The 27,741-nt window shown below is 42.4% G+C and overlaps 1 protein-coding gene across 1 annotated transcript in view; it reads right to left on the bottom strand.

The window, feature by feature from the left end:
* LOC306931291 (E3 ubiquitin-protein ligase NEURL1-like) overlaps positions 1 to 22,629 on the bottom strand; it is a 43,398-nt gene extending 20,769 nt beyond the window's left edge. Inside the window, exons 1-3 of the mRNA XM_079512606.1 lie at positions 22,377 to 22,629; positions 14,915 to 15,156; positions 13,688 to 14,009 (exon numbers count right to left, since the gene is read on the bottom strand). Of these exons, the coding sequence (XP_079368732.1) occupies positions 13,688 to 14,009; positions 14,915 to 15,156; positions 22,377 to 22,626 (814 nt within the window). The 5' untranslated portion in view covers positions 22,627 to 22,629. The remainder of the gene's footprint in view (positions 1 to 13,687; positions 14,010 to 14,914; positions 15,157 to 22,376) is intronic.
* Positions 22,630 to 27,741: the final 5,112 nt, after the last annotated feature.

Below are 27,741 nucleotides of genomic sequence, written 5' to 3' on the forward strand. Positions count from 1 at the left end.
TGAACAGGTACTGTATGGTTCAGTGATGGTTCAGTTCATTCCTTGGCCCAGTGGAACTGGATTAGGGAGCTTTTGGGGGGATTTTAGTATAGCTGCACCCTCTACACACAAAGTCAGCTCTTCCAAATGTCTCTCTGTGCGTGTGTGTGTGCGTGCGTGTGCGTGGGTGCGCGAGTGTGCGTGGGTGTGCGAGCGTGCGTGCGTGTGTGTGTGTGTGAGAGTATGTGCTAGCTTACATGTGTGTGCATGTACGTGCGTACGTGCGTGCGTGTGTTGGGGGATTTGCATGCCTAGAGGGCCTATCCCCAGCCTCATCCAGAGAGAGTGAAGTCATCTGTCGTGAGAAGAGGGGGGGGGGGGCTAGGCTTGGAGTGGGGAGTGTCTGTCTGTCTTTCCAGAAAAGGAGAGAGAGGGGATTTTGCTTATCGGGTATGACAAAAAAAAAAAGAAAAACCTCTCAGGGAAGCATCCATGTTGATGAGCTTTTAAGGAGTGTTATCCCCCAGTGCAGATACAGATGTGTGTGTGTGTGTGTGTGTGCGTGTGCGTGTGCGTGTGTGTGTGTGAAGAAGTGGTGGTGGTGGTGGTCTCTGTGCGTGCGTGCGTGCGTGCGTGGGTGGGTGGGGGTAACTAGTTATTGATATGCAGAGTAACTCCATGGGTTTGAATGAACCCTGAATATCTGACATGCCGAATGCAACAGGAGACACACGTAGCGAGACCGAGTCAGATTCTTTGGCCTGGTGCCAGGTGTTTCCACATGTTTTGGGCCGCCATCAAAGAAAGGAAATATAGGGCACACGCTGAATGTGACAGACAGCCGCGAGAGAAAGGCACGCGCGGCACTTCACCGATGTCACTAGAGTACCACGTTTCCAATGTCACTTAAAGCCAGTAAAGTGTGTGAGTTCACCACATGCACGAAACACGGTGCACCTGGATAGATCTCTGATCACAAAACACTGTGCACTTAATTGGACAAATCTCTGGTCGTTCTATCGTGATGGCAGATTTATTTTACACATCGTATCGTCTTTGTCGCCTTGTCGGGTGGAAACCTTGCATGTCCAAAACTGTTACTTTTCAGGATTCAAATTCAAAAATATCGATCGACAAGCTCAAAACGCTTCGCGCTTTGAGCTTGTAGATTTGTTACTTTTCATGTTTTTGTGGGACTCTGTAGAATGATCAAGTATGTCGTAAATGTATGTCAGTCGGACCCACGGTTGTCCAGACCAGAACCGCCACAAAGGCCTCTGCCCCGGGCCAGACTCCATATTTGGGCATGCCTAACAAAGAAGTCCATACTGTATATGAGCATCGCCACGTATACGGGTTCCAGAGCCATGACGGGTTCGTCCCACCGACTTCTGACATCATTCTGACATCTGCATAAATTCGACACGCGTTCCACCACCACCACAGGGGGGTGCAGTGCCCGGTGTTGGGTCGGTCGGACCCACGGTTGTCCAGAACCGACCCAAAAAGGCCTCTGCCTTAGTATTACTAAGGCTGGAGTAAATAAATACATAAGATCTATTCACACAATTTACTTTACTCCATGGGCACACAAGAACCCTTACCCTACTGTATGTAAGCCCTATTTTACACACATGTGGCGGAAATAGCTGATCTACAAGCTCCCCGATGCGACATGTTGTGAGCTCGTAAATCGGTTATCTGTACTTTGGAACAACATGCCATGTTTAATGACATGCCCAAAAGAGAGATTAACATGGTTAGCTTCCGCTTAAAGCAGTATAAGTGGTAGACTTATTCCACACTGAGGCCCCCAGAATATAAAAATTTAAATTTCCCCCATCAGGCAATTTAACATTCTTGTCAAACCCTTCACTTTTTTGCAGTGTCCTCACTGTTTTCATTTCAGCAGATAATTTCGGAGGTCTCTGGTGTTTCAGTCTGTTCTCAAACATTTCTCCAATTACAGTCTCATTTCATTGTTTAGGTCAAGGAAAGATGGGGCAAACCCCCAGTGAAATGTACTGTGTGCACGCACGCACGCACGCACACACACACACGCACACGGCCATCTGAAAGTGATTAACTTCCCCTCGAAGGCTTCCCCCAGTATGACCCGCAGCTCCACAGATCCAAAGCTGACAGGAACTATTATGATATCTATGTTGATTTCTCTCTTAAGACATTTTGGACTGAGGTCGATTTAAAAAAAAGGCTTCTAAATCCTAATAGTTTTCTGAAAAACCCATGTTTCTATGTCAGTTGTGCTCAACCTTTTTCATGTCAAGGACCCCCAGAATTATCTCTATTGGGCCACGGACCCCCATCTGAAAATATGTAGTTCAGGGACCCCCCCCCCCCCCCCCCCCCAGAAGCAAATATTTTAGTAAAAAATGTTCGCTCTGAAATATATATTCAAAGATTTGCACCACATTTTCACGACTTTTCAAAAATAGCAGACCTACAAGCTCGTAGCGCGCTATGAGCTTGTAGATCTGCTATTTTTCAATAGCTAAAGTATAACATAATGCTTAGAACACCAAAAGGGGTTCCCGCCCAAAATGGATTAATCTGTTTGATTCCATTCTGGCCGAACGGGTCATGGATGAGGTGCAAAGACTGTCAGCTGGCCATTACTTTTGTTTGACGATTAAAAACAATAATAAGTTGACCACTGAGGTAATTTGAGACAGAGCTCTTTTAAATTACAAAACCCTTGGTAGCCTATCCTAGATCCTAGACCTGAAAACATTTCAGTTTCTACCAGAATCTCATAGTGAGTAACAGAATGGTGTCACTTCAGTTCAAAAGTACAACAAAACCCAAATAGAAAATATTCTGGCAATATTCTGGTAATATTATCCCAGTGCAGTGTCACATTGAGAGGTATAAACACATGGTATTATGTCCATCTAAAATACAGAAGCAAAAAAAAAGTGTTTACTCGGGCCGAATACTAAAACCAAAAAGAGTGAAATAACAAAAGGATTGTTTTAGCCAAAAATATGACTCTGGAAGGCCCCTTTTCCACCGGTTGGTTCCCAATGGGAACCGGTTCAGTTCTTTTTGGTTTTTGAGCCAGAGCTCCAAATTTAAAACGTTAATTATGAATTGTATGTGCAAAACCATACCTATTAGATTTTCATCACCATGAAACTTCTCCAATTGAGTACTTACACGAAGACAATGATTTATTGTATTACAAATTTTACATTTTGTAATATGCAAAATAATCGAAAATATGAAAAAGCTACTGTGGAAGGGTTATCATAATTTACTTGTATTGAACCTATAAACAATGTAATATAGGTCTAGTTTTCCCACTAATTTTGGAGCTCTGGCTCATGGACTAAGAACCAAAAAGAACTGAACCGGTTCCCATTGGGAACCAACCGGTGGAAAAGGGGTCGAAGTGGAAATGTAAATGAGCATTATAGATTTTGCCTGAGGTATAAAGTGAGATAATGGAAAATGGATAATTAACTATGCTGCTGTCAGGGTATTAATATGTGAGTAATATTTGATCCTTTCCCATTCATAATGTAGAAGTAAAGATCATTTATGTTTGCACCCCAAGTCCCTCCTATCGTGAAAGCATTTTACCCCAGAAAGGCGACCAGCTGGTCTCAAGTAGCGTTTTTGACTTGTATGTTCTCAAAACAAGTGGCAGATTATAGCTATTTCTAAAATTGGGGAACTTGGAGCAGGGTCCCTGTTCTTGCAAAAACCTTAATGTAACTTTAATCGGGTTTAAATCTCCAATCATTAAAACAGGACACATTTTCAGATGATTAATTTGCCCGATCAGCAGACCAAGAAAGAGAATGTTAGTCTACCTCTGGACAAAGAGAGAGAGCGAGAACGAGAGGAAGAGAGAGAGACAAGAGGCCCTGAGTATGATTCATAGTTTTCTCGTAATTCTGGCAAAAGACTTCTGCTGAGAGAAATCGCTAAATGTTTATAATATGGAGACACTTAGCATCTCTCCCCAAACGCTGCCTCGTTCTCCGTCTCTCTCTCCTGTGTCTGCTGTTTGCCTTTGGCTGGAGACACACGTTTGACGGATGACATTGCACATTGTTATTACCATGCTGAATTTCCCAGTTTATTGTTTTTGGAGGGTTTTCTTGCGAGCACCAGACCAGTCATTAGATGCATTTAGTATAGACTCAGTTCACTTGGGTACAGTTTGATCCTTCAGGCTTATCAAATAACTTCATCAATCATAATGAACAAAAGAGCTCATTTTGGTCCCTCATTTGGTATGCAGCCCCATGGACACTATAGAAGGAACACAATGTTCTATGCATGATAGCAAATTTGATGATTAAATACATAATTTAACCCATTTAGGCCTGACCTCAAAATTTCAAAAAAATCTTCTAAATCCTCCACTTTTCTGAAATAAATATTTTCACGATTTTTCAAAAATAGCAGACCTACAAGCTCATAGCGCATCTGCTATTTTTCAATAGCTAAATTATAACATAATGTTTAAAACACCAAAAGGGGTTCCCCGCCCAAAATGGTTTAATATAAAGCATCAACATAAATTCAAACCAAATTTACAAATGTCCCTCCAGTTGTAAGCAAGTATTTAGTATTGCTTTCCCCCACCCTCAGTTTTCTCCACAATTTAGTCGTCGACGTTCTGCTACTGACTCACCTGCCAGTGAGGAGGAGCCTCCACCGGGAGGACATAAAGCCTTCGCCCTACTCCTCCCGCCCAACACTCCCTGCTGACAGGTGGCGCCCAAGCCTGTAGGACTACTGTATGTGCAATGAGAATTAGCCCTTCGCCAAGTCCCTCCCCGACCCGTCCTTAGGCACGTTAGCAGCGAAGAGAAGAGACAGGTCAAGCTGTCCTTGTTCTCACCATAGAGTATAAAGAAGGATAGAGACTGAACTGGCGCGAAATCTATAGTCAACCAGGCCTGCAGTATTTAAATAAACTAGAAATATGAGGAAATGACAGAGGGAGAAATCAACTTTTAATGACTGCCCGACAAGAGTTTTCATGTTGCACGTCAATGCACGGTAAGACATTAGTAGTCATTAGTAATTAGTATTATTGCCATCACCTGGGTGGGTCAGTCTTGTAACTTTCCCGACGTTAAGCAGTGTAAACAACACAGCCATGCAAAATAACATTGACAGCTATGAGGTGGCAAAATCTTGACCTGCATATAGCAACAGTTGCGAAACTATTTGGATTGGCATTGGACAATCGCTTTTTGGGGTGGGATTTAGCGAAGGGCTAATTATCACTCTCCCTGCCCCTCTTCCCTCCCCGAACACCACGGGCCAATTGTGTTCGTATAGACTTTACCACCGAGCGCTTGTACTGTTTTTAAGTTTTAACTATAATACTTTAGGGAAACTTTGACAGGAAAAGACTTGCTCACCGTATGGAAAATAGAAGTAAAACTCCTCCTCTTTATTTTATCATGCTCATAAAGTGCTCTGTGCTCAAAGTGCAATTAAAAAGCAAACGTTTCGGTCCTAGGACCTTCGTCAGTGCTATAATATAAAACTATAATACATTATAATGTTTTTTCTTTATTTGCCTTTTTTCATGTACAAAAATGGGCTGACTGCAACAGTGCCTTGTACTTGACATTCTCTCTATTGCGGCCAGATTGCACCTACTGTATCTGATTTGTGCTGATTGAAAACTATTTCTATCCCTAGATCACAGCCATGTGCACTTGCAGATAGCATCAGTGATGACAAGGCAAACAATGAGCGAGGTCTATAGTGTGTGTGTGTGTGTGTGTGTGTGTGTGTGTGTGTGTGTGTGTGTGTGTGTGTGTGTGTGTGTGTGTGTGTGTGTGCGCGCGTGCGTGCGTGCGTGCGTGCGTGCGTGCGTGCGCTGCGAGGGAACACAGAAATAGACACAAAGCAAGGAAAGTGCAGTACAATCGTGTCCAGACAGCTCTCAACATGTTTGTGCACTTGGGCCTTTTCAACATTTCCAGGTTGTCTCTCGATCAGTTAAGGAAAAGATAAAAAACGTATCAGCTAAAAGGTAAAGTAAATTGTAAACAAGTTTCAAACCATTTGAGTTTATAATTTAGGCTATACCGGCTGTTATTCTACAGCTGAACGTAATCACAGATGACGCACCTGATGCTAGAAGCAACAGAAATCAGTGTACAAGAAAGAATCACACCCGTGTGAACTGAGTGGTGCAAATCCCCCCCCCCCCCCCCCCCCTCTCTCTCTCTCTCTCTCTCTCTCTTTCTCTCTCATTAGCAGGCAACAGTGCAGCACTATCTCTCTCTCTGTTTCTGGCACAACAGCGCCACTTTTGGTACTCATTGGTACTGGTGCTCATTAACGTCACACACAAACATAGTCACACACATAGTTGAACACGGACATTGCTGTTCCTTGGAGTGGTTGCACCACTCAAAAAAGAACAGTGTACAAGCACCACCAAGGCCACAGCCTTTATGTAACAGTTCTTTCCCCCCATTACTAAGCAGCAGACTTAGTAATGGCTCCTGGAGTGTTAGGCAAGGCGTACTGAGCCCATAGTTTTCCCTGCCGTGACGCTCCGTAGGCCTAATGTACTGCAGTGCCATCATCCGCACACAGATGATTGATGTCAATAGCCTCCACTTAATCACCTGAGAGGTACGCAGCTTCCTCAACTCTCTGGCAGCCATTTTGGATTCTTCTCTAATGACTAGTGGGACAGGTTGTAGATGATGTTAGCTCACTGCCGGCCTTGCGGTTCACTACCGTTCTGTCAGTGATTAAGTGACTCATCTGCCTCTAGTAAACAACCCCGCAGCAGGAGAGTCCCTCGTCCATCAAAAGATAACTTCTCTTCGGCGTGCTTATCTGCCTTGTAGGAAATCCATCACACCTGATGTAGTGAAACTGCGGATGCCATGAGATCTCTCGGGATTCACCCCCTATATAAACAAACTCATCCTGTTAAGGCTGTATAGTCATATCTACAGTATGGATAACTGTGATTTCCAGACACCCTTAAGCTGGATCAGGGGGAAGGGTGTATCATTCCCATATGTGTTTTGCTTCTGGGAACTGAAGAGTAAAACACAGCTATAAGTTCCTGATCTTGATTTGTCATGGTCGTTTTCAATAAACCTGGATCCCTTATCAAGGAAACATCAGCAAAGCTGAGAACTCTATTTAAAAACATTTGTATTCAAACACGTTAAACAATTCAGAATCCAAGAAGGTCAAAAAGAGGCAGGGGTTCTCAACCCGTGGGTCGGGGGGTCGGGGGGTCGTCAAATTATTTTGGGGGGTCCCCAAATTATTTTCATCCTGATCCATTGAATAGAGATGACAGGCAAGCACAAAAATATGACTATGCACTCCACAGTGTATCAAAGCTTTGAAAGCAAAACATATCATGTTCATTATTAGAGGAAACCTTTTGTGGGTCTCAGACTGACGTGTCCTGTAGCAGAGTGCCACAGACGCCTAACAGCCCACAATCCAACAGTTTTCTGAAAAACCTATGTTTCTATGTCAGTCGTTAATTTTTCTAAAATAGCAGACCTACAAGCTCATAGCGCGCCACTCGGTGGCGCGCTATGAGCTTGTAGATCTGCTATTTTTCAATAGCTAAAGCATAACACAATGCTAACACCAAAAGGGGTTCCCGCCCAAAATGGGTGAATACAATTCAAAAGCAGGGCTCTTCAGTTTGCGTATATGAGCACAGACAGTGATGCAACAACATATCTGTCTTTATGCGGGGGCAATTATTGTTGGTCTGAACACCCCATGAGGCTCAGTTTGATTACAGCAGATTAATTTAGCCTTCTCCACTTGGCACTTATGCAACACCATCTCAGCTTTCAGGGCACTAACTCCCTGGGCTAGTGGTCACCTTTGACTCTTTGCCTGGGTGGCTAACTAACTACTGAACTGCACTCCCTTGATCCCTGCTTAGAGAAGAAACAACATGACTCTTTAACCCATTCTGACCTGAGATCAGATTCTAAAAATGTCTTCTACATCCCTGACAGTTTTCTGAAAAAGCTATGTTTCTATTATGTCAGTCGTTCTTCGACTTTTCAAAAATAGCAGACCTACAAGCTCGTAGCGCGCCACTCGGTGGCGTGCTATGAGCTTGTAGATCTGCTATTTTTCAATAGCTAAAGCATAACATAATGCTAACACCAAAAGGGGTTCCCACCCAATACTGGCGGCTGTGGCTCAGGGGGTAGAGCAGGTCGTCCAATGATCCCTGGGTCGGCGGTTCGAATCCTGGCTCGAAGTGTCCTTGGGCAAGACAATGAGTCGGTCGGTGTGAGCTCGCCACCATTGGTGTGTGAATGTGGGAAGTGAGGACGCTGGCGTTGACTGTTCGCCGCTTCACCTCCCAATGTATGAATGAATGAACCATTGTAAAGCGCTTTGAGCACTTGGAAAAGCGCTATAAAAATGCAATTCATTATACTGTAGAGATCCTCCTTAGGCATCAGAATGGTCTGATGGCAATACAAATTTGAGAGATTGTGAGGGCCTTTTAGTCAATTCCTTGATATTTTACGTAACGTACAGCAGCAAGAGTCCATGTGAAGCATGTGCTCAATGCAATTACCCCCCCTTAGACAAACTTTCAGGAATTCAGTGAAAGCAGTAGTCGTGTGTCAGTTTCAATAGGCCCGGGGACATACATCTTGCTCCACATGTGAATGATCACTTATTTCTGCATGTAATGCAATGAGTGTTAGGAGGTCTTTTTCACCATGACAGCAGCAATATTTCATGTTCCTTAAACTCCCTTCAATATACCTAGATTTGAGCATCACACATTCCCACTGGATCATTTGATTATTCCATCGTAACAAATATCAAGGGGCATCGAGTGTTCATTTTTAGCATAGAGCCCTGGCACGACATGGTGGCATTGCTGCGGTTATACTAATATGCCCTGACACGTGATCAGGGACACTTTGGAAATCAATCCATCATGCCGTACATGAAAGGCCAGGCAGCCATTCAGAGAAGGGATGTTATCAACTACAGTTAAGTTCTTAAGACTCTGAAATAGGAAGAGAATTAAGTTTAGTTGGATAGGAAATGGTTGTAGGCTATTTCAACTTGAGAATGAAGTCACAAGAGCCATGACATCAAGGGTTAATAGGAAATCGAATAATTATTAATACTTGCATTTTCATTCGTTATTAAGAATAAAACACGCGCGCACACACGCACGCACGCACGCACGCACGCACGCACGTACACACATACATAGTACAGTATATATAGTATATATTGCCTTCTGTTATTTATCTTTCCATTCCCACAACAATATACAGAAAAGGCATATTTTGGACATAGTTCGAATGGTGATTCATTTTTAAGCTGTGATTAATCTGATTTAAAAAATAATCGTTTGACATTATAATTAATCTTAAAAAAAAGGAAAAAAAACATTCTGGCTTTTTAATGCTGCTTTACTCGACTTCTCTAACTACCATTTGTTTTGCACGTTTAGTGCGAGAGCCAAATCAAGGTCATCTATTCTAACCAATTCCATCCCTTACACAGTCTGTACAAGTCGTGTTTGTTCAGTGTAGCAGCACCCTCCATTTGACCCCCAGAAGAAAACATCTGCTCCGACCAGACCTGGTGTAATCCCTCATGGACTGATTGTATGATGAACGACTTTGCCCATTAACAGGTGAAATTTGGCAGAATTGTTCATGTGATAATACGTGAACGCAAGTGCCAGCGTAAGTGCCAGCCCACATTATAAGCATCATTAAGTCTTAACGACATGGCCCTGTGTTAAAGGCAACTAGGCGCATGTGCCGCTTTGCCGCGAGAGACTTTGATGTGTCCACCCATATTTTCAGGCCAGTAAGTGCTTGTTGAACTGCAGCCAACCGCCGGGGCAATACTGGGACTTTGAGATATACCATGCTCTTGACTACTGACGTTCTCTCGGGCTATAGAGGCAGGCCTGATAGCGATGTGACCCTTATGTTGACTGAGGGATGAGGGGCTCATCTGCTCAGGACAGAGGTCTATGTGGGAACAATGACGTAAGGGTATAGAATATAGGCTAATGAAGAATCAAAGCCCAGAGTTTTACTGAAGTCTGCCAGTTACTGGAACTCATTTGGATGAAAGAAATCACACCTGTGTGAACTGAGTGGTGCAACTCCCCTCTCCCCTCTCCCCTCTCTCTCTCTCTCTCTCTCTCTCTCTCTCTCTCTCTCTCTCTCTCTCTCTCTCTCTCTCTCTCTCTCTCTCTCTCTCTCTCTCTCTCTCTCTCTCTCTCTCTCTCTCTCTCTCTCTCTCTCTCTCTCTCTCTCTCTCTCTCTCTCTCTCTCTCTCTCTGTAATTAGCACTAGGCAACAGTGCAACACTATCTCTCTCTCTCTGTTTCTGGCACAACATCGCCACTTTTGCCCCTACTGGTACTCATAGTCACATAGCCACACACATAGCCACACGTCACATATGTAGGTTAACACGGACATTGCTGTTCCTTGGAGTGGTTGCACCACTCAAAAATAATAATAATCTAAATTCTTTGTCATTGTCTTTTTTTTTAAATGGGGACATAATGTGGAAAAGGTTATAGGTTTTCACCTATAATAATAATATGCCCAAAATAGGAACCCCAGGTTAAAAGTGGTTAAAGCATCCAGTTGGCAGAATTTAGTACATGTTCTCCAACTATAGTAAACTACACAAGTTCATGTCCTGCCTGTACTTGCACAGCCAGAATATACAGTAGGATCGTGTGTGGACTCTAGAAAGTGGAACATTCAAAATGTCCCAAAATGTGTTATTTCCTGACATAATTTCTCCTTATGTCCGTCATAGAATTAGAGTCGTAAGCTCCAGCGGCCTGGTGTCTTGCCACCGCCAACGCCACTGGACTCCAGATAGTCACACTCAGGCGCTGGATACCAAACAGCCCAAAGCAAGATAAGACAGTCGCTCGTTGTCAGCCAACACCACAAGAAATGAGGTTAAATGGCACTATCTACACAATACAGGAGCCTCTTCTATTTTTATTGATAAGTGTTGACAGCTTCCTTTTGGCTTCCAGCATATTTTTTTGGAAACAGCTTAATATGCAGACTTCCAGAGACTTTTGCCTGGATTCCATCATTTCAATTCTCATATGATGAGTTTAAAGGACCACTTCACCACTTTTCAACTTCTCTTCCTATAATTGGTCCTAACTAATGTTCTTGATAAAATACCACCATTTTTTCCTACTCAGTCTGTGTCTCATAGGAAGGCTGTGGGCAGTTCAGAAACCCGTCCACCAGTGACATCATCGATTGTGAATCCAAGCTAATAGAAACTGCAGGCTTTCTTTTCCTGAAAAGTTGCAATGCAAAAGTTGAAGCCATCGTTCTCACGATAACAAAAATCTAAATATATTTTAAAACAAATCTTGTTTTTTTAAAAGAAATCTGCCTAATGATGATGTCACTGGTGGACGGGTGTCCGAACTGCCCAAAGCCCTCCTATGAGACACAGACTGAGTAGGAAAAGATGGTGGTATTTTATCATGAACATTAGTGAGGACCAATTATATAAAGAGATGTTGAAAAGGGGTGAAGTGGTCCTTTAACAAAGCTGCGTTGAACGTAAAAGATTGAACATACCAAAAACAGCTCTTTTTACTGTAAAGGGAAAGAAGTGAATTTATTTTGTCCTAATGTGTGGAAAATTCTTTCACCTAATATAACCCTTCAAACACAAAGGTGAACTTTTCAAAATGGATTTCAGCCATTTTCAAATTCCGCCTTTAAGACATTTCTTTGGTTCTAATGATGGTGGTTATTATGCAGCCTCTCTAATCTCTCACCATCTTTTTCCACTAGCCTAGTGGGACGTGGGAAAAGTAGAGCAGCTGTACAGTATGTAAAAGTCAAACTCACAATCATTATCACTCAAAACTCGAATCTGATAAAACATTTCCATTTCAAACGCAGGACTCTTGTTTCAACCCATTTTGACCTGAGATCAGATTCTAAAAATGTCTTCTACATCCTGACAGTTATCTGAAAAAGCTATGTTTCTATGTCAGTCGTTCTTCTATTTTTCAAAAATAGCAGACCTACAAGCTCATAGCGCGCCACTCGGTGGCGCGCTATGAGCTTGTAGATCTGCTATTTTTCAATAGCTAAAGCATAATGCTAACACCAAAAGGGGTTCCCGCCCAAAATGGGTTAAGGACGGTAAACTGAAGCATTGCAGCCAATAACAACTTAGCGCAGAATTTTCTCTTACTTCCATGCCTCTACTACTCAAATTTCTCGTCGGTGCAAAGATTCCAAAGTTTGGAGCCAAAACTGTTGCTGTGGAAGTGGCAGGTGTGTCGGCAATATTCCACTGATGTTCAAGTTTGACAAATGACTTCCATCTCTAATGCTCCGGCAACCTTTTATTTGGAGAAATCATATGCATTCGATGTGGTTTCTCAATTGGGATGTGGTGAGTTGTCTGTTTTCATTAGGATCGTCGTTCCATTAGCAACAGCTGTGCTGGTTCCACTGCCATGTACCAAATTGCAAACCGATCAGTTGCGCTGCCAATATACACACTGCCTTACCGCCCTAAAACTACAGACCTCAGTGTGGTAAATAGATACATCTTTGAAAGTGTCCCTTTCAAAGAATAAAATGTAAAACCAATTTTCAGCTGATTGCCCATTCCCTCACAACTCTGTCCTTTACTTGCACTATTACGACTGAACTGCCCCTACCAAAATCTGCTGTACTGTGTATAATGAATTACATTTTTATAGCGCTTTTCCAAGTGCTCAAAGCGCTTTACAATGGTTCATTCATTCATACATTGGGAGGTGAAGCGGCGAACAGTCGACACCAGCGTCCTCACTTCCCACATTCACACACCAATGGTGGAAAGCTCACACCGACCAACTCATTGGAGGCAATGTAGGGTTCAGTGTCTTGCCCAAGGACACTTCGACATGTGGACAGGAGGAGCTGGGATTCGAACCGCCGACCCAGGGATCATTGGACGACCTGCTCTACCTCCTGAGCCACAGCCGCCCTTATACTGTGAACTTATTAAGAGAAGCTGTTATTGCCACCACTTATTATTTCTCAACTCCAGTATTTAAATAATGCTTCTGTGAAAAAAACCAATAAACAAAGTTAAAAAAAGTATATATATATACTGTGAACTTTAAGTTGTTTACACAAGGTTAGGTTACAGCTTGTTATTGTTGTTATTATCTATGATGCTGCATTGTCTGAAGGAAGCCAAACCAAAATAAGTTTTACAGTCTTATGTACCTGTACGTAAGATGTAACAATAAAGCACAACCATGAACCTTGAGATTCACCATTGCTCCAACGAGACCACTTAACCCATTCTGGACGGGAACCCCTTTTGGTGTTTGCATTATGTTATGCTTTAGCTATTGAAAAATAGCAGATCTACAAGCTCATAGCCCGCCACCGAGTGGCGCGCTACGAGCTTGTAGGTCTGCTATTTTTGAAAAATCATGAAAATATGGCACAAATCTTTGACCAATTACATATCATTTTTGGGGTTCTTGACATGAAATATGGAGCACCACCGATACAGAAACATCTTTCAGAAAAATGTCAGAATTTAGAAGACATTTAAAAAAATTCTACATCAGGCCTAAATGGGTTTTAAGCACATATTGAGAAAAGGAAAGGCACGAGTCGTTCTACAAGGGGGGACTCACCTAGTAGCTGGACCCCTCGCGTGAGGCCATAGACGTCTATAATAGCCCAGAGAGGTTCAGAAGCGTGAACCCCGCTGAAGAACAGCATGGGGCTCGACTCGTTGAGACGGTAGAACACCCGGCCCTTCTTGTCCACCCAGAAGGAGATGACAGTCCCTTCGTTGGAGAGCTCCTCGGGGAGGGCCTTGGCCCAGAAGCCGCTCTGCGAGACCAGGTCGGGGCAGGCGTACTTGGGCAGGTTGTCCGGATTGATCCTGGACGGATCCTTGGACGTGAAGCCAAGGCGTAGCGCTCCGCTCCAACAACACTGCTTTTTAGTGATCTGGGGGGGACAGAGTTTGAGCAACGTTGAGCAAGGTAACTCACTGTGAACATTTGGGAATTACCTCATAATGGAGTGATACATGTTTTTCTCTAGTATGCTGCTATTGAACAAATGGTGAAAACAACATATCTTTACTAAACAACAACTAAGATTAGGTACTTTGGTATGTTTATTGCCTGTAGAGGAGCTATTTCTGTCTCATTGAAAGTCCCCATTTGCATTGCATTTGTCATGCAAGATAACACTGCTCCTCACATGGCAATGCTTGCCCCTGTTCTCTCACTTTAGAGACATAGATGGGCCTGATAGGTGAAGTGGAAACTTGCACTAAGCTGCTGCTTTGGCCCACACAGGAGCAGGGAAAAACTGACCAAAATTACACCGGGGTTGAGACAGAGGGAGGAATAAAGAGACACAGGTGGTAAGGAGTGAGACACTAGAGTGGTAAAAAAATCACACCCGTGTGAAGTGAGTGGTGCAACTCCGTGTAGGGGTTCCCGGGGGGGGGGGGCGAGTTCCAGACCCACAGGAACGCACCCAGGGTGCCGGCCCGGTTCCGGCGTGCTGTGCCGCGTCCGAAACGGTTGAGAAATGACAGAGTTACCATGTGGCGGTCCCTCTACTGTACCCTCTACTCTGTACTGTACTGTACTGTCACTGTAATGTACTGGCACCCCCGAAAGCATCATATATACAGTTAATACGTTCGTGTGTGTTTGTGTGTGCGTTAGGTTGCGCACAGGTGGTGAAAAACAACCATGCTGTTTTCGTGCTCATACCCAGACACCCAGACACCCACCCACACACATAGCTCCGTAAGGGAGTGGTTGCACCACTCAAAAAGAGGGAGGAAAAAAAGAATTGCCCACTGCAAAGCGCTTGTCAGGTTCCGTTTGTTTTACCTTCAGTCGAACTTGCTCATACAGAGCGATGGGTCTGTTGCTGAAGGTGATGGCGTTGCAGAAGCTGGCTTGTCTCTTGACCGTCCTTTGGGACATGTCCATGACTATCTGTGATCCCTTGGCGCTGGGGTGGAAGAGGAGGGGGAAGGGCGCCATGCTGCCACACTGCTGGATGGCCAGGCAGCGCTTAGGCTTGTGGTGGCATCGGTGGCTCGTGGCGGGGAAGGGCCCACCCAGAGAGTCTAGGTGGAAACACAAAGATGGAGAGAGTTATTATCAGCTTGGGCCCATTATCCACTTTCAACCTGGAGTTACAGTACATTAGATACACTGTAGTAGTACATATACTGCACTTTAATTGTCATGAGATTGGGTACAGGTTTTGACCTGTTACTTGTCACATAACATTTGCCTTACTCATGTCCTATACCTGTTACTGTCTGATTCAATAGCACCGTAGGCCTACAAGAAATGTGTTCCGTGAGAATAATCTCTCAGGCCACGCTTCAAGATTCTAAAACGTTGCACCTTATAACCACCAAGTATGCAGAGTAGGTTACATTGGACTATTTTCAGGAATCCACTTGAAAGTTGTGGTTAAATTAAACAATGGTTGTTTCGACTTTCTACTTGGATGAGAAAATATAGAGCCGCGTTCGTTGTTCACGAGGAGGCTGTGCAGCTGTGAGGTAATTCCAGTAATTGGTAATCTCCTGTAATACCCGTCTGTTTTTCTTCATCTTTGCCAACTTTAAACTTGCCTGTTTGTTTCCCCCTGTGACCGAGGACCATTTATGTTACTACTAATAACCTGTGAATATGAAAAGGGAGGAGAAAAATGCAATGTTTGGAAAGGTTGAAAGGTAACATAATCCAAGGTAAACGCGGCCCCATACAATGAACCAGAGTATTAGTGTAGCATTAAGAGACCTTAACCCATGTTGGGCGGGAACCCCTTTTGGGGTTTTAAAGCATTATGTTATACTTTTAGCTATTGAAAAATAGCAGATCTACAAGCTCATGTGGCGCGCTACGAATTTGTAGGTCTGCTATTTTTGAAAAATCGTGAAAATGTGCCTTTTGAATAATCGTGAAAATGTGCCTCAAATCTTTGAATATATATTATATGCGGAGGCATATTACATACAATTTTTGGGGTCCTTGACATGAAATATTGAGCACCACTGATACAGAAACATAAGGTTTTTCCGAAAACTGAAAACTGTCAGTCCAAAATGGGTTAAGAGGACAATTATGTACAACAGTACAGAGTGAGTGTCGGTCTTGACATGTGCAGTAGTAGATGCTTACAGCAACCCCCATCATGACGCGTAACCCTAGATGTGGGCCATGTTTAATTGATTGCATTGAACCTGTGTGAATCTCTATTTTCATACACGAGACACGATGAGAGTAAAGCAGGTGGCTGGCAGAAACAGTTTGTCTATTCTGTCATAGAATGATGAATTCAGAATAAATTACTTTTTGTGCAGAAATTAAATGCAGTTGTTTGGGGGAAAAATATATCTAATTGGTTATTCAGATGCTGACAACGTTATTTATCCCAAAAGGGCAATTCATTTTCAACTTACAACTGCTGTATACACAGCAGTTAGTACAAGTAAGACGCGTGAACGCGGGAAGCGAACGCAGCTGTTGTGGCAGTCTGACACACACACACATACACACACTGAGCTTTATTTTATTTTATTTTTAAGATTTTTTTTTAAAGTTTTCTTTTTTTAAAGTTTTTTTTAATTTATTTATTTTTAAGTTTTTATTTTATTTTTTTATTTTATTTTTGCGTGCACGTGCGTGCATGCGTGCGTGTGTGCGTGCATGTGTGTGTTTTTTATGTGTGATAAAGCTGCAAACTGTAAACTGAGGTGGTATGGACACATCACCAGATCCTCAGGCCTTGCAAAGACCATCCTGCAAGGCACCGTACGAGGTGGCAGGAGAAGAGGGAGACAAAAGAAAAGATGGGAAGATAACATCGGAGAAACTCAGCGAGGCAATGAGAGCTGCCGAGGACAGAGAGGGATGGGTCAACAGATCGTCTGTGGTGCCCCAACGACCCTCCAGGGTTACGGGATAGGTGAGGTCTGTGGCGGAGGGGCGGCGTATACCAAACTTGAGCCACGATGGAGACACCAGTATTGCAGAGTCGAACGTTGCTAAGTCCGGTAGAGCCGACTCAGCCCAGTACGAGTTGTAACCCAATAGCACAGAATCGCAAATAATATCAAACCTGATCTCACCCAAACACGGTGAAATAACACGGATTGGCAATTCTGTACATACAATACTATAGTGAAAGCCATGCCTCCGTCCTGGTCAAAACAGTAGTATTATATGTACGTATAGATTTTGGGGTTTTCGAGGCGTGTATGTACGGAATTGCCAATCCGTGCTATTTCACCGTGTTTGGGTGAGATCGGGCCGATATCAGAAGTTATCCAAGTATATAAGGAATGTAACAGTCATTTAAAATGACTGCTGTCGGTGTATGGAAGGAATTATAAGAACTTAGTGTAGCGGTTTGTTCTCCTAAGAGGCACATTATAATGGTGGCCTCGCATTACAGTGAATAAATGCACTGGACAGAATGTTAGGTCAGGTTATACACTCAATTCACTCGACAGAAAGTGGTCAGGTCAATTTATTCCAATGCACTGAATTCGCTGGACAGAATGTGGTCAGTTTATTCTAGTACATTGAATTCACTGGACGAAACATGACAGTGAATGCACTGGTCAGGACATGGATAAGTTAACATTACAGTGAATGCACTGAACAGAACATGGACAGATTGGCTGATTAGTCCTTTTATTTTCTGCGCCACCTGTCTCCCAAAGAGAGCACAAGTCTCTTTGATGGGACGTTTATCTTAAGCCCATTTTGACCTGAGATCAGATTCTAAAAATGTCTTCTACATCCTGACAGTTTTCTGAAAAAGCTATGATTCTATGTCAGTGGTTTTTCAAAAATAGCAGACCTACAAGCTCATAGCGCGCCACCGAGTGGCGCGCTATGAGCTTGTAGATCTGCTATTTTTCAATAGCTAAAGCATAACATAATGCTAACACCAAAAGGGGTTCCCGCCCAAAATGGGTTAGAGCAGACTTTTTACAGTACCATTAGCTATAACTTTCCTTCACAGACAAGCCAATAAACCATCAAATTAATAAACCGAGAGAGTTAAAAGACTTTCAATTAATGTTTGATAAAAAAATGAAATACCCCTATTGGCCTAATAATATAAGACTACGTTTTCTTTCCAATGGAAATATCCTAAAAGAACGGCGTCGTATTATAATCGGATTGACTCAAATGATTGAGTCTTGAAAAATGGGGGTCATCTTATAATCAGAGTACAAGTATCTCACGACACGAACACAAAAAAAGAGTAAACCCCCCCACTGGGTCATACTAAAGACTCTAAAAATGGGACCTCCCTGACTGTCACTCAGCATCAAGGGTTGGATTGGGGTAAGTCGCTGTGACATAGTGTCATGTCCAGGGGGTGTACTTGTACGTCAAGCTGCCTCACGCTACAGAAACATGAGACAGGCTCCTGACCTATGGGCCTCAAGGCCTGTCATTAAGTAAGTAATTTTTTGTAAAATATGATGTAAGCACATCGTTGTTTGTCAAATGTGGGATTGACAATGAATCATCAATCAATCAATCATCTATGTTTACGTACCTTGTGAAGAAGAGACAATAGGACAGTATCATTGTGATCATTTCACACGATAAGATGGTCTTATCAAGAAAAACTGGTCTCACTGTCTAGCCACATTCTTATACAGCTACCTGCCAACAACAAATGCACATAATAATCATGAATGAACAAGTTCCATTTATGATTCGGTCTACTTTACTTGTAAAACAACTAAAATACTTATTTTTGTTTCCACATCTGGCTTTTTTTTTCTTTTTACACCGATAAGGACATGGCTGGGAGCCATTGTGAGCTCTAACTTCACTCGTCGCTCCCTTTGGTTGAGCTAAAGTCCAGACTCCACATTCACATTTTCACATGATTCAAGCATTATTACAAGGCCAATGGTACTGTTATCCCTGAGGCATTTCTTTGAAATCCTCCCAAGTAGTTTGTTCTCATCTATGGCATGATTGCTTAGTAGTATTATGCGGAAGGTTCAAGAAAAGTGTTGACAACACAGCAACAGTTATGTAAGGGTCTTGAAGTATCATGCAGATCATAACAATTAGCTATACCTTTGGGCATGACAAATAACCTGTATTATGTGTTGCTGACCCAATTATTCCGGTCAGTTTGGCAAGGTTTTAATGACTTTGAAGTAAATGTAAATAAATGCTAAATCTAAAAATAAATGCATTAAAAGGAAAAAATATCCTTTTTGACGAATGATAAAAATGGGCGAATAAATGCATACAGTACATTAATGGCAGTAAGGTTCATTAACCACTTAAATACTACCTTGGAGTCCCCAGGGCTCAATACTAGGCCCGTCCGTGTTTTCACTCAGCATAAAGATCCTTGCCGAAATTATAGCCGATCTACAAGCTTGTAGATCTTATAGATCGTCTGTTTGCCATATATTCGCCCCACTGAAGAGGGACGCTATACGGTTCTGAAGACAAAGACTCATTATGTGGCTTCTGAGAGCAGACCTCAGGCACGGTACAAATGCAGAGCAAAAAGAGCTTTTTTTCTTTCTCAAATTCAGTGGGCCTTTGCCAAGTGTTAAAGCATACAGTATTTGTTTACACAATACATGGGGTGCCTTGAGGCCCTCACACGGCGTCTGAACACTGTCGAATGTTGCTCCATGCACAATGCCTTTAAATGAAGTCATAACAAGTCTGTTCACCATATTGTACGCCTGATGTCATGTTATACGTGATGTCTTTGAGGAAACAATGCCAGTGTATTGTACTCAATCAATGACAAACCACTCAACACAGAATTCCCATTCAATGGCCAAAAACAGCTCTAAAGAAACAATCTTGCCTTTTTCAATATGCCAATTTCAACTCTTGTGGCTGCAAAAATGCTAAAGGCACACTTGGACTTTTGAGAACCACTGGCCCTACAGTTCATACCCACAATGGCTGGTTCAATTAAAAACACCAAAACGGGAGGTAAACAGCATACCAGAGTTGTAGACTTGAGACTTAATTAAGGGCCGTTCACAACAAGCACTCCAACCATGATAACTATAACTATATCGTTCACATTTCCTTTGTTTATAGTGGTGGTGTGGACTCCGCTATCCACCTGAGATAGAATTATTTTTTATCTTCATAGCTGCATGGTGTGAATGTCCCTTTAGAGTAGACTTGAGTCAGGTTGCAGGACTTGGGTGCAAGTCCAAGTCAAGTCTTGGTGCAAGTCCAAGTCAAGCCAAGTCAAGTCAAGACTTACAAAAAGAAAAGAAGAAAAAACAGCTCTGGTTAGTGCTAGCTACCTCACTGGTGGCACAGTGACAGGCCGAGCATGTGTCTAACCAAGCCATGTAACCTGACAGACGACAGAGATGTCAAGCGTGACACTGAGCAGACCCCCGCCATGATAAAGAGAGGTGCCACGGCAGACTTCAGACGTGCAGGTTAAGGAAGGATAATATTACTTAGTGCACCACCGCCGCCGCACACATTAGGACTGTGGTTGGCTGTCATTAACTGTAGAGGAAAAACACTGGAGAGAGACGACGTCTGGCCAGCTGTCACATGGCCTCCTACGTCCTCTGTGTTCTGTCCTGGTTTTAATAACAAGCCAAGTATATACAGTAGGCCCTTAATGTGATTTATCATTGATATTAATAAGACATGGTTGGTGGCTCTCAAACACGGGAGCAGCACCCCCAGGGCAGGGCATCATCCTAAAGAACTGGTGAACATTTATGTGATTAGTCGGTGACGTGACATGACTTGTAGAGTTTTAATGATGATCAAACCATATAATGACCCTTGCACGTCACTTTTAAAAGGTTCATTTTAGCAGTTTTGACTTTTTAGGATATTTGTGCACTTTCGTTCAATTGGTGTGTATGGTTATGATTCAACTGCTGGGAGAGACAATATTGGTAACCTGTGGAAGACTTTAATTAAATGAAGTGATATTTTTTGTTAAAGCAATATATTCTGATAACCATATCAGTTTGTTCAGTAACAGGGCTCTCCCTGTCTCTCCAGGTCTCATTTTGGGGCGGGAACCCCTTTTGGTGTTAGCATTATGTTATGCTTTAGCTATTGAAAAATAGCAGATCTACAAGCTCATAGCGCGCCACCCAGTGGCGTGCTACGAGCTTGTAGGTCTGCTATTTTTGAAAAATCGAAGAGCGACTGACATAGAAACATAGCTTTTTCAGAAAACTGTCAGGATGTAGAAGACATTTATAGAATCTGATCTCAGGTCAACATGGGTTAAAGAGTCGTGTTGTTTCTTCTCTAAAGCAAGGATCAAGGGAGTGCAGTTCAGTAGTTAGCCACCCATGCAAAGAGTAAAAGGTGATCACTAGCCCAGTGAATCTGATCTCAGGTCAAAATGGGTTAAATAAACAGAAAATACATTTTCAAGTAGCTGAGAATTTTTCAGCCAATCAGGAGAGAGCATATCTATTTATCAGCTTCATTGTTATAGTGTGTTCCAGTTCCAATTGTGTCTGCTTATCTCTTTCTGTCATCACATCAATTTCACTTCTTTAATCTGTATTCCGACTGCAGAGTTCTCTATTGAATAAAATTAGTATACAGTCCTGAAAATGCATTTTCTGTAGAGATGAGAATCCAGCTGTTACTGAACAAACACTCTATACAGCAATATAGAGCTATTTAACACTTATTTTAACCAAAGAAAATCACTTTACCCTACTTTTAAAATTATAATAATGTAGAGACAATAAAAATATATTTGACTATAGAAAATAACATGTTTGTGAAAACAAATGTGCTTTTCTAGAGTCTACTTCTAAAGACAATTATAGTGTCATTTGTTTTGGAGGTAATTCAACTTATAAGGAACAATAACACTTTTCTTATACGATAAATAAGCCTATACTTGACCTGTGAGAAAAGAAGTGGGCCTATTCAGAAGTTCAGATAGCCACCTAATTTGCCCCTACAGAAAGTGACTTCAATGTATGAGACAGAGTAGGCTACATACTGTATAGCCTATACAACAGGCACTTTCATAGCAGTTTCACCTTCAATTCCATTTGTCAACAAAAATACACATGTTCCAAACAATTCGAAATTATTTCAAACTCAACAAATGTACACTGACTACTAGTTCAGGTATTTTGAGATAAACTGGGGACTTATCTTAAATGCATGATGTTATATTATTTCAAGAAATACAAGAAGGCTATCAAACTTCATAATAATCAGACTCTTGGCGAATGGCAGAGGCTGATCCCTGAATAAGCATGTACAACGTACTATCCGCGTCTAAAATGTCAAATATTCTTACCGTAAAAGGAATTCCTGGTTATCTGACCTCCCATGGTTTGATGCAAGGTGGTTTTGCAGGATCCAGGGAATAGACGGGGAACTGCACTGTTTGCGTCTCTACATAATATCGGCGCGGTCACGTTTTGGCTGTTTGCGCTCATAAAGGTCCCGGACGCACCTTCTCTGACTGTAGCGGCAGGTTGTGTGTGTGCGTGTGTGACTGTGTGTGTGTGACTGTGTGTGTGATGCAGGCTCATCGACAGCCTCATGGATCCAGCTCTTCTCTCACACAGTCACACACACACGCTGCAAGATCACATTGAAATTAACATAAGGGGCGGGGTTTCACCGGACTCCGCAAAGATCATCGATAAATAGTCTCCTTACTCTCTTACCTGAGACTGCATGAGTCACACAGCCCTTTAGGCGCTTCGACTCGAGAGTCGAGACTATTATTTTTATTTTTATTAATTCTGAACGTGAACTGCTTTTGTTTCTCCAGGCCTACGCGTGCGCAGCTCAATTTCAAACTCCACTAAAACAAGGTCTCCGTTCTCTAAACGGGGGAAAAAAAGTTTGCTCAAATCGGACTTTTTCCCCATGCACAGTGTAGGCTATTAATGTATTAATTTGACTGGTTGTTTGAAGATGAATGCGATCCATTTTGAGTCTCTGCAGGAGCCCCAGGCCCCCCACGGATCACCATACCAACAAGCAGAGGACACCGCCGCGGGGCTTAGCAAGACAGAACAAATAGTAGGCAGGTGTTATGGCATAACACCTGCCTAAAAACGTTGTAGATCGACCCCTGCATGGTTTAGATTCTAAACCATGCAGGGGTCGGTCTCCAACGTTTTTCAAGCTAAGGAGAGAGATGAAGCAGGGAGTATAGGACACCCCCCCCACTTATAGCCTGTTATATTGTATAAAATGATAAATGAAGTTGTAGAATGTAGATTAAACATTGTCATGCATTTCATATACCGGTAGATAGATTCATAGACTTGTTTGACAGCACTTGGCACTAGCGTCTGTGTTGTGTTTTTTCTTTTTACAGCACTGTGGATTCGTGTTAATTTCAGACATTTAACATTTAAAGCCTCAATTGTAGGCATGTAACGATACACTCAACTCACGATACGTATCACGATATGAGGTTCGCGATACGATTTTTCACGATATTTTCAACAAAATTATTTTCCAGACAAATGACCGAAAAATCTTCTGCCTCTGATTTGTTTTTAATGATTTATCTTCCCCCCAAGCTTTTTTCACAATTTGTATTTAACTACATTGCAAAAGTAGCATTACTTTTCATGTAAAATTACTTAATTTCTGTGCAACAACTGTAAACATGCTTTCATGTTTAAACCTAGCTCGAGTTAACATTTCTTCTTTTCTTTGATGGCATCTTAGGATAGATGTAGACCTATTTGACAGTGCAGAAACATAATTGCCTTCCTTGATGTATTAATGAGCATCAATAACGACCATCACCTGTGTCACAGACACATACAGCTCCCCTCTGCAGGCCTCTACTACTGAAAGTGACTGCATGGAGTCTGTCTCATTTCTCTCCAAAAGCACGTGAATATGATGGAATATGATGGAATACAGCTTTTTTTTCGAAAATCGATATTAATTTTTAATAAATCGATACATATCGTCGGGATATAATATCGATATATATCGATATACGATATATCGTTACATGCCTACTCAATAGTCAATAGTATTGACTAACGGTCAAGTAACCTTGACCGTTGGCGCCTACTACACCTATAACCTCTTTGCTGAAAATAGACGATCTACAAGCTCGCTGCGAGGCGTTGTGTGCTTGTAGATCTGCTATTTTTGCAGGCTAATGTTCCCCTTAGAATAGGGATGCTATAGGGTTCAAATGGTTAATGTAAACAAAGACAGAAAAAAGATTCCTATCACACAAAGATTTGCCGGCTCCCCTTTAGTATAACCCCCTAGGGTCCCGGACTCCCAGTTGAAGACCACAATGCCTAAACATTTGATCATGAGAAGCAACTTGTTATGGCTACTCTGGTGTCTGGTTCCTGCAAGGTGCCAACTTGGCATCACTGCTAGCTTCTGATCCCCATTGTGGGCATCTCTCAGAATCTGCCTCCTCACCTCAGTGTTTACACAACGCTCATTGGCAGCCAGCACTATGAGATATTGTACTGTACCGACTTGCTGGCAGCGTATGGAGCATTCTCATGCTGTTTATATAAATTATAATGCTGGTAAACTTGTCTCGAAAAATTCTGAATGCAATCCCCGGAGAGGGAAGTCGCTAAGAGCAAACAACATGCATAAGAATTCCAGATGGTTAATGAAAGAGATGACCAAACCAGCATTTCGGCAAACTGGAAATGGTTAAGAAGAAAATAATACAAATGTGAATAGACCACCTTGGAGGTTACTTGCAAGGGCCCCTATCTATGGCTTGTACATTCTTGGGTTTGACATGCCTGCACCTGATCCCTGGGCTGTCAAATCTGATCAGCAAATGAAAGCACAAGTGACAAGTGCAATGTAGTCCTAATGATACAAGAAGATGGCTTGTGTTACAAAAAATGTCTCAAAAGAACTATCACATTGCATTGAATTTGACGGCTAAATAGACAGACTCAATGATTATTGCTGTTTCGCCTCAATGTCTTAAATATACAATTGTTATGCCATTGTGTAGGCCTAGTGGCCTACTACCATTTTGTGGGAGACTTGATAGCACACATTATTCACATTATTCACAACTTGTCCAGAAAACAAATCTATAACAATTTAAGCATTATATGGGCCTGGGCCGCGGATGAGCGGTCCAGGGGGCACCTATAGACTGGTAATCCAGCCTGACAGCGTGTCACAGGTTCGAGTCCCGAGCCCGTTGGCCTTTGCCGCATGTCTTCCCCCCTCCTCTCCTGTCTAATTACTGTACCCTATATCAATAAAGGCAAAAATGCAAAAATCCCACCAAACTCAGCAGGATTGTCAAAGCTAATTCTCGAAACCTTTAACACACAATAGTCAGATATGGTTTGCATATATCTACTACTGTACTAGCCTACCATATATGCCTGGCAGTAGTGACTGACACCATCCTCCCACGGTAGATTATTTGTAGACGGATGCCTGCAGGCAGGCAGCAGCTGTGTGGTGGTGTATCTGCTGCTTGGCGTGCATGGGGCCTCCTGCGGACATCTCGACAGCCACGTTTGAGTCTGCTATGTGCACAGTTTCTACTCCTCTGGAGGATCTGTGTCGAACAAAAACACCATTCAGCCGAGATTTGGATTTGGACCCTAGCTCGCCCCACGGCCATGTGCAAAACATTACAAAGCAATACACAAGAGCATCATCTGATCCTGGACCGGGGCTGGTGCAGCGGGAGGGGGCAGTCAAATATCAGCCCAGTCCGCCAGGCAAATTAGGAGGTGATAAATGACTGTAGGGAAATCAGTACGACACACAACCTGGTAGTAATACCAGACTAAGATAATAGTGCCAACAGAGACCGTCACAAGCTCTCATAAGAGTGCAGTAGCAGTGCAGGGGTAAAGTAACTAGTAAGTACATGTACTGTAGCCTATATCGGCTATTTTCAAATAGCCAAAGTTTAAAAAGGGCTGCTGTATGTTTTGTAATAATAATAATCAAAATCTACAAAGTAACTACCGGTAGCAGTAACTAAAGTTTTCAAATAACTGTAGTGGAGTAAAAGTACTACATTTGTGTCTGCTAGGATGTAGTGCATGGAGTAAAAAGTATTGCAAATTGGAAATACTCCAGTAAATTAAACATACCTCAAAATTGTACTTACTGTAAGTATGCTTAAGTAATACATTAACCACTTCAGCAGCCCTATTTAAACTTTAGCTACCGGTATTTGAAAATAGCCGATCTACGTACAAGCTCACAACATACCGCAATGCGACGTGTTAGGCTATTTTCAAAAGATTTGTATACATTTTAAACATATGATAACTTGTGAAACGGGGCCTAATGAGTACTTTCTACTTTTGTCACTTTAAGTATTTTGGTACCAATACTTTTGTACTTTTACTCAAGTGAATGTTGAATTCCGGACTTTTGTACTTGTAACTGAGTATTTCTACATTGCAGTATTGATACTTTTTACTACAAGTAAAACGTGTGAGTACATTTTCTACCACTGTGCAGTACCAAGGGAACGTTTCCTGAACATGGGATGTTCCTCGGGCACAGTGCAGATCTGAGAGCAGACACTTGACAAATCGTTCTCACCAATGCCTGTGATTAATCTGTGCTCATTGCATTCTCCCTGCAGTCCATTTCACTGCCTTTCACAGAACAAGTGGGTCTCTCCAGAATTTGCATCACATGGATCCAATTTGTCCTCCTTCTTTGATTCCCAGTTGTCCGAGTGCCTCTGATATTCTGGCGCTATGGATTATGTGTATAACCCAAGGACCCATAATAGCTTTATTAGCTCGGTTTTAGACTTTATCTTGCCTGGCATTCAGTGGCGTGGACTCGTCCAGAGAATGTGGGACTAGAGGATCATTGCTGGAATGATGATATGTTTAATGAACCGAGAGACTAATGGTGACTCACTGGGATGCGAACGTCTCTCCACATCCCGTCCCGACTGTGGCTATATTGAAGAGGAGTGGTAGGCTTGACTGTTTTGCAGAGGACCTGCTGCTGCTGCATGGGAACTCATTTTAAGAATAGTTTATTTATCTATGTGTGTATCCCCATCATAACCAAGATAATGGCACCCTATAGGTTTCCTGCTTTACTATGCTAGCTGACAAGTGAGCAGGCTGGAGAGATGCACTGTACGTATAGCAAACAGGGCTTAATTCTGCCCTCGGGCCACAGGACAAATTCACTCCATGAAGGGTAACTGGGAACCGGGACTACAGTTGCAGTGTCAAATATTTAACTGTATTTGATTAGTCAACTCTTGTTACAGTGAAATTGGTTACTAGGCGCTGTAAGTCTGTGTAAAGGTCAGTGCAGGGATAAATGCAATGCATATAAGAGTAGAATACTTTACAGGAAAGGCAGAAACTACCTTTATAAAGGCCATAGCATTTATAAAAACAGGACAATAATTTGTTATTATATGCTGCCTAACAACTATACATACAGATCCTAATTCAAACAATCATCACCTATTGGTGTTCATAGTATTCAGTGAATCACAAATACCCTTATCACTTACTAAGAGTAAATCAGTTAACTATAAAATTGTTATTGACCATATGGCATTTTGCTATTATGTCATAACTGGGTCTCCGGACCCCACGTATGACATAAGATCAGCAGCCATGTGCATTTGAACAATTGATCTATGGCTCTGCCATGTGAGATGCTTGCTTGAGTGG

The sequence above is a fragment of the Electrona antarctica genome (assembly GCF_951216825.1).
Source record: "Electrona antarctica genome assembly, chromosome: 10".
NCBI lineage: Eukaryota > Metazoa > Chordata > Actinopteri > Myctophiformes > Myctophidae > Electrona > Electrona antarctica.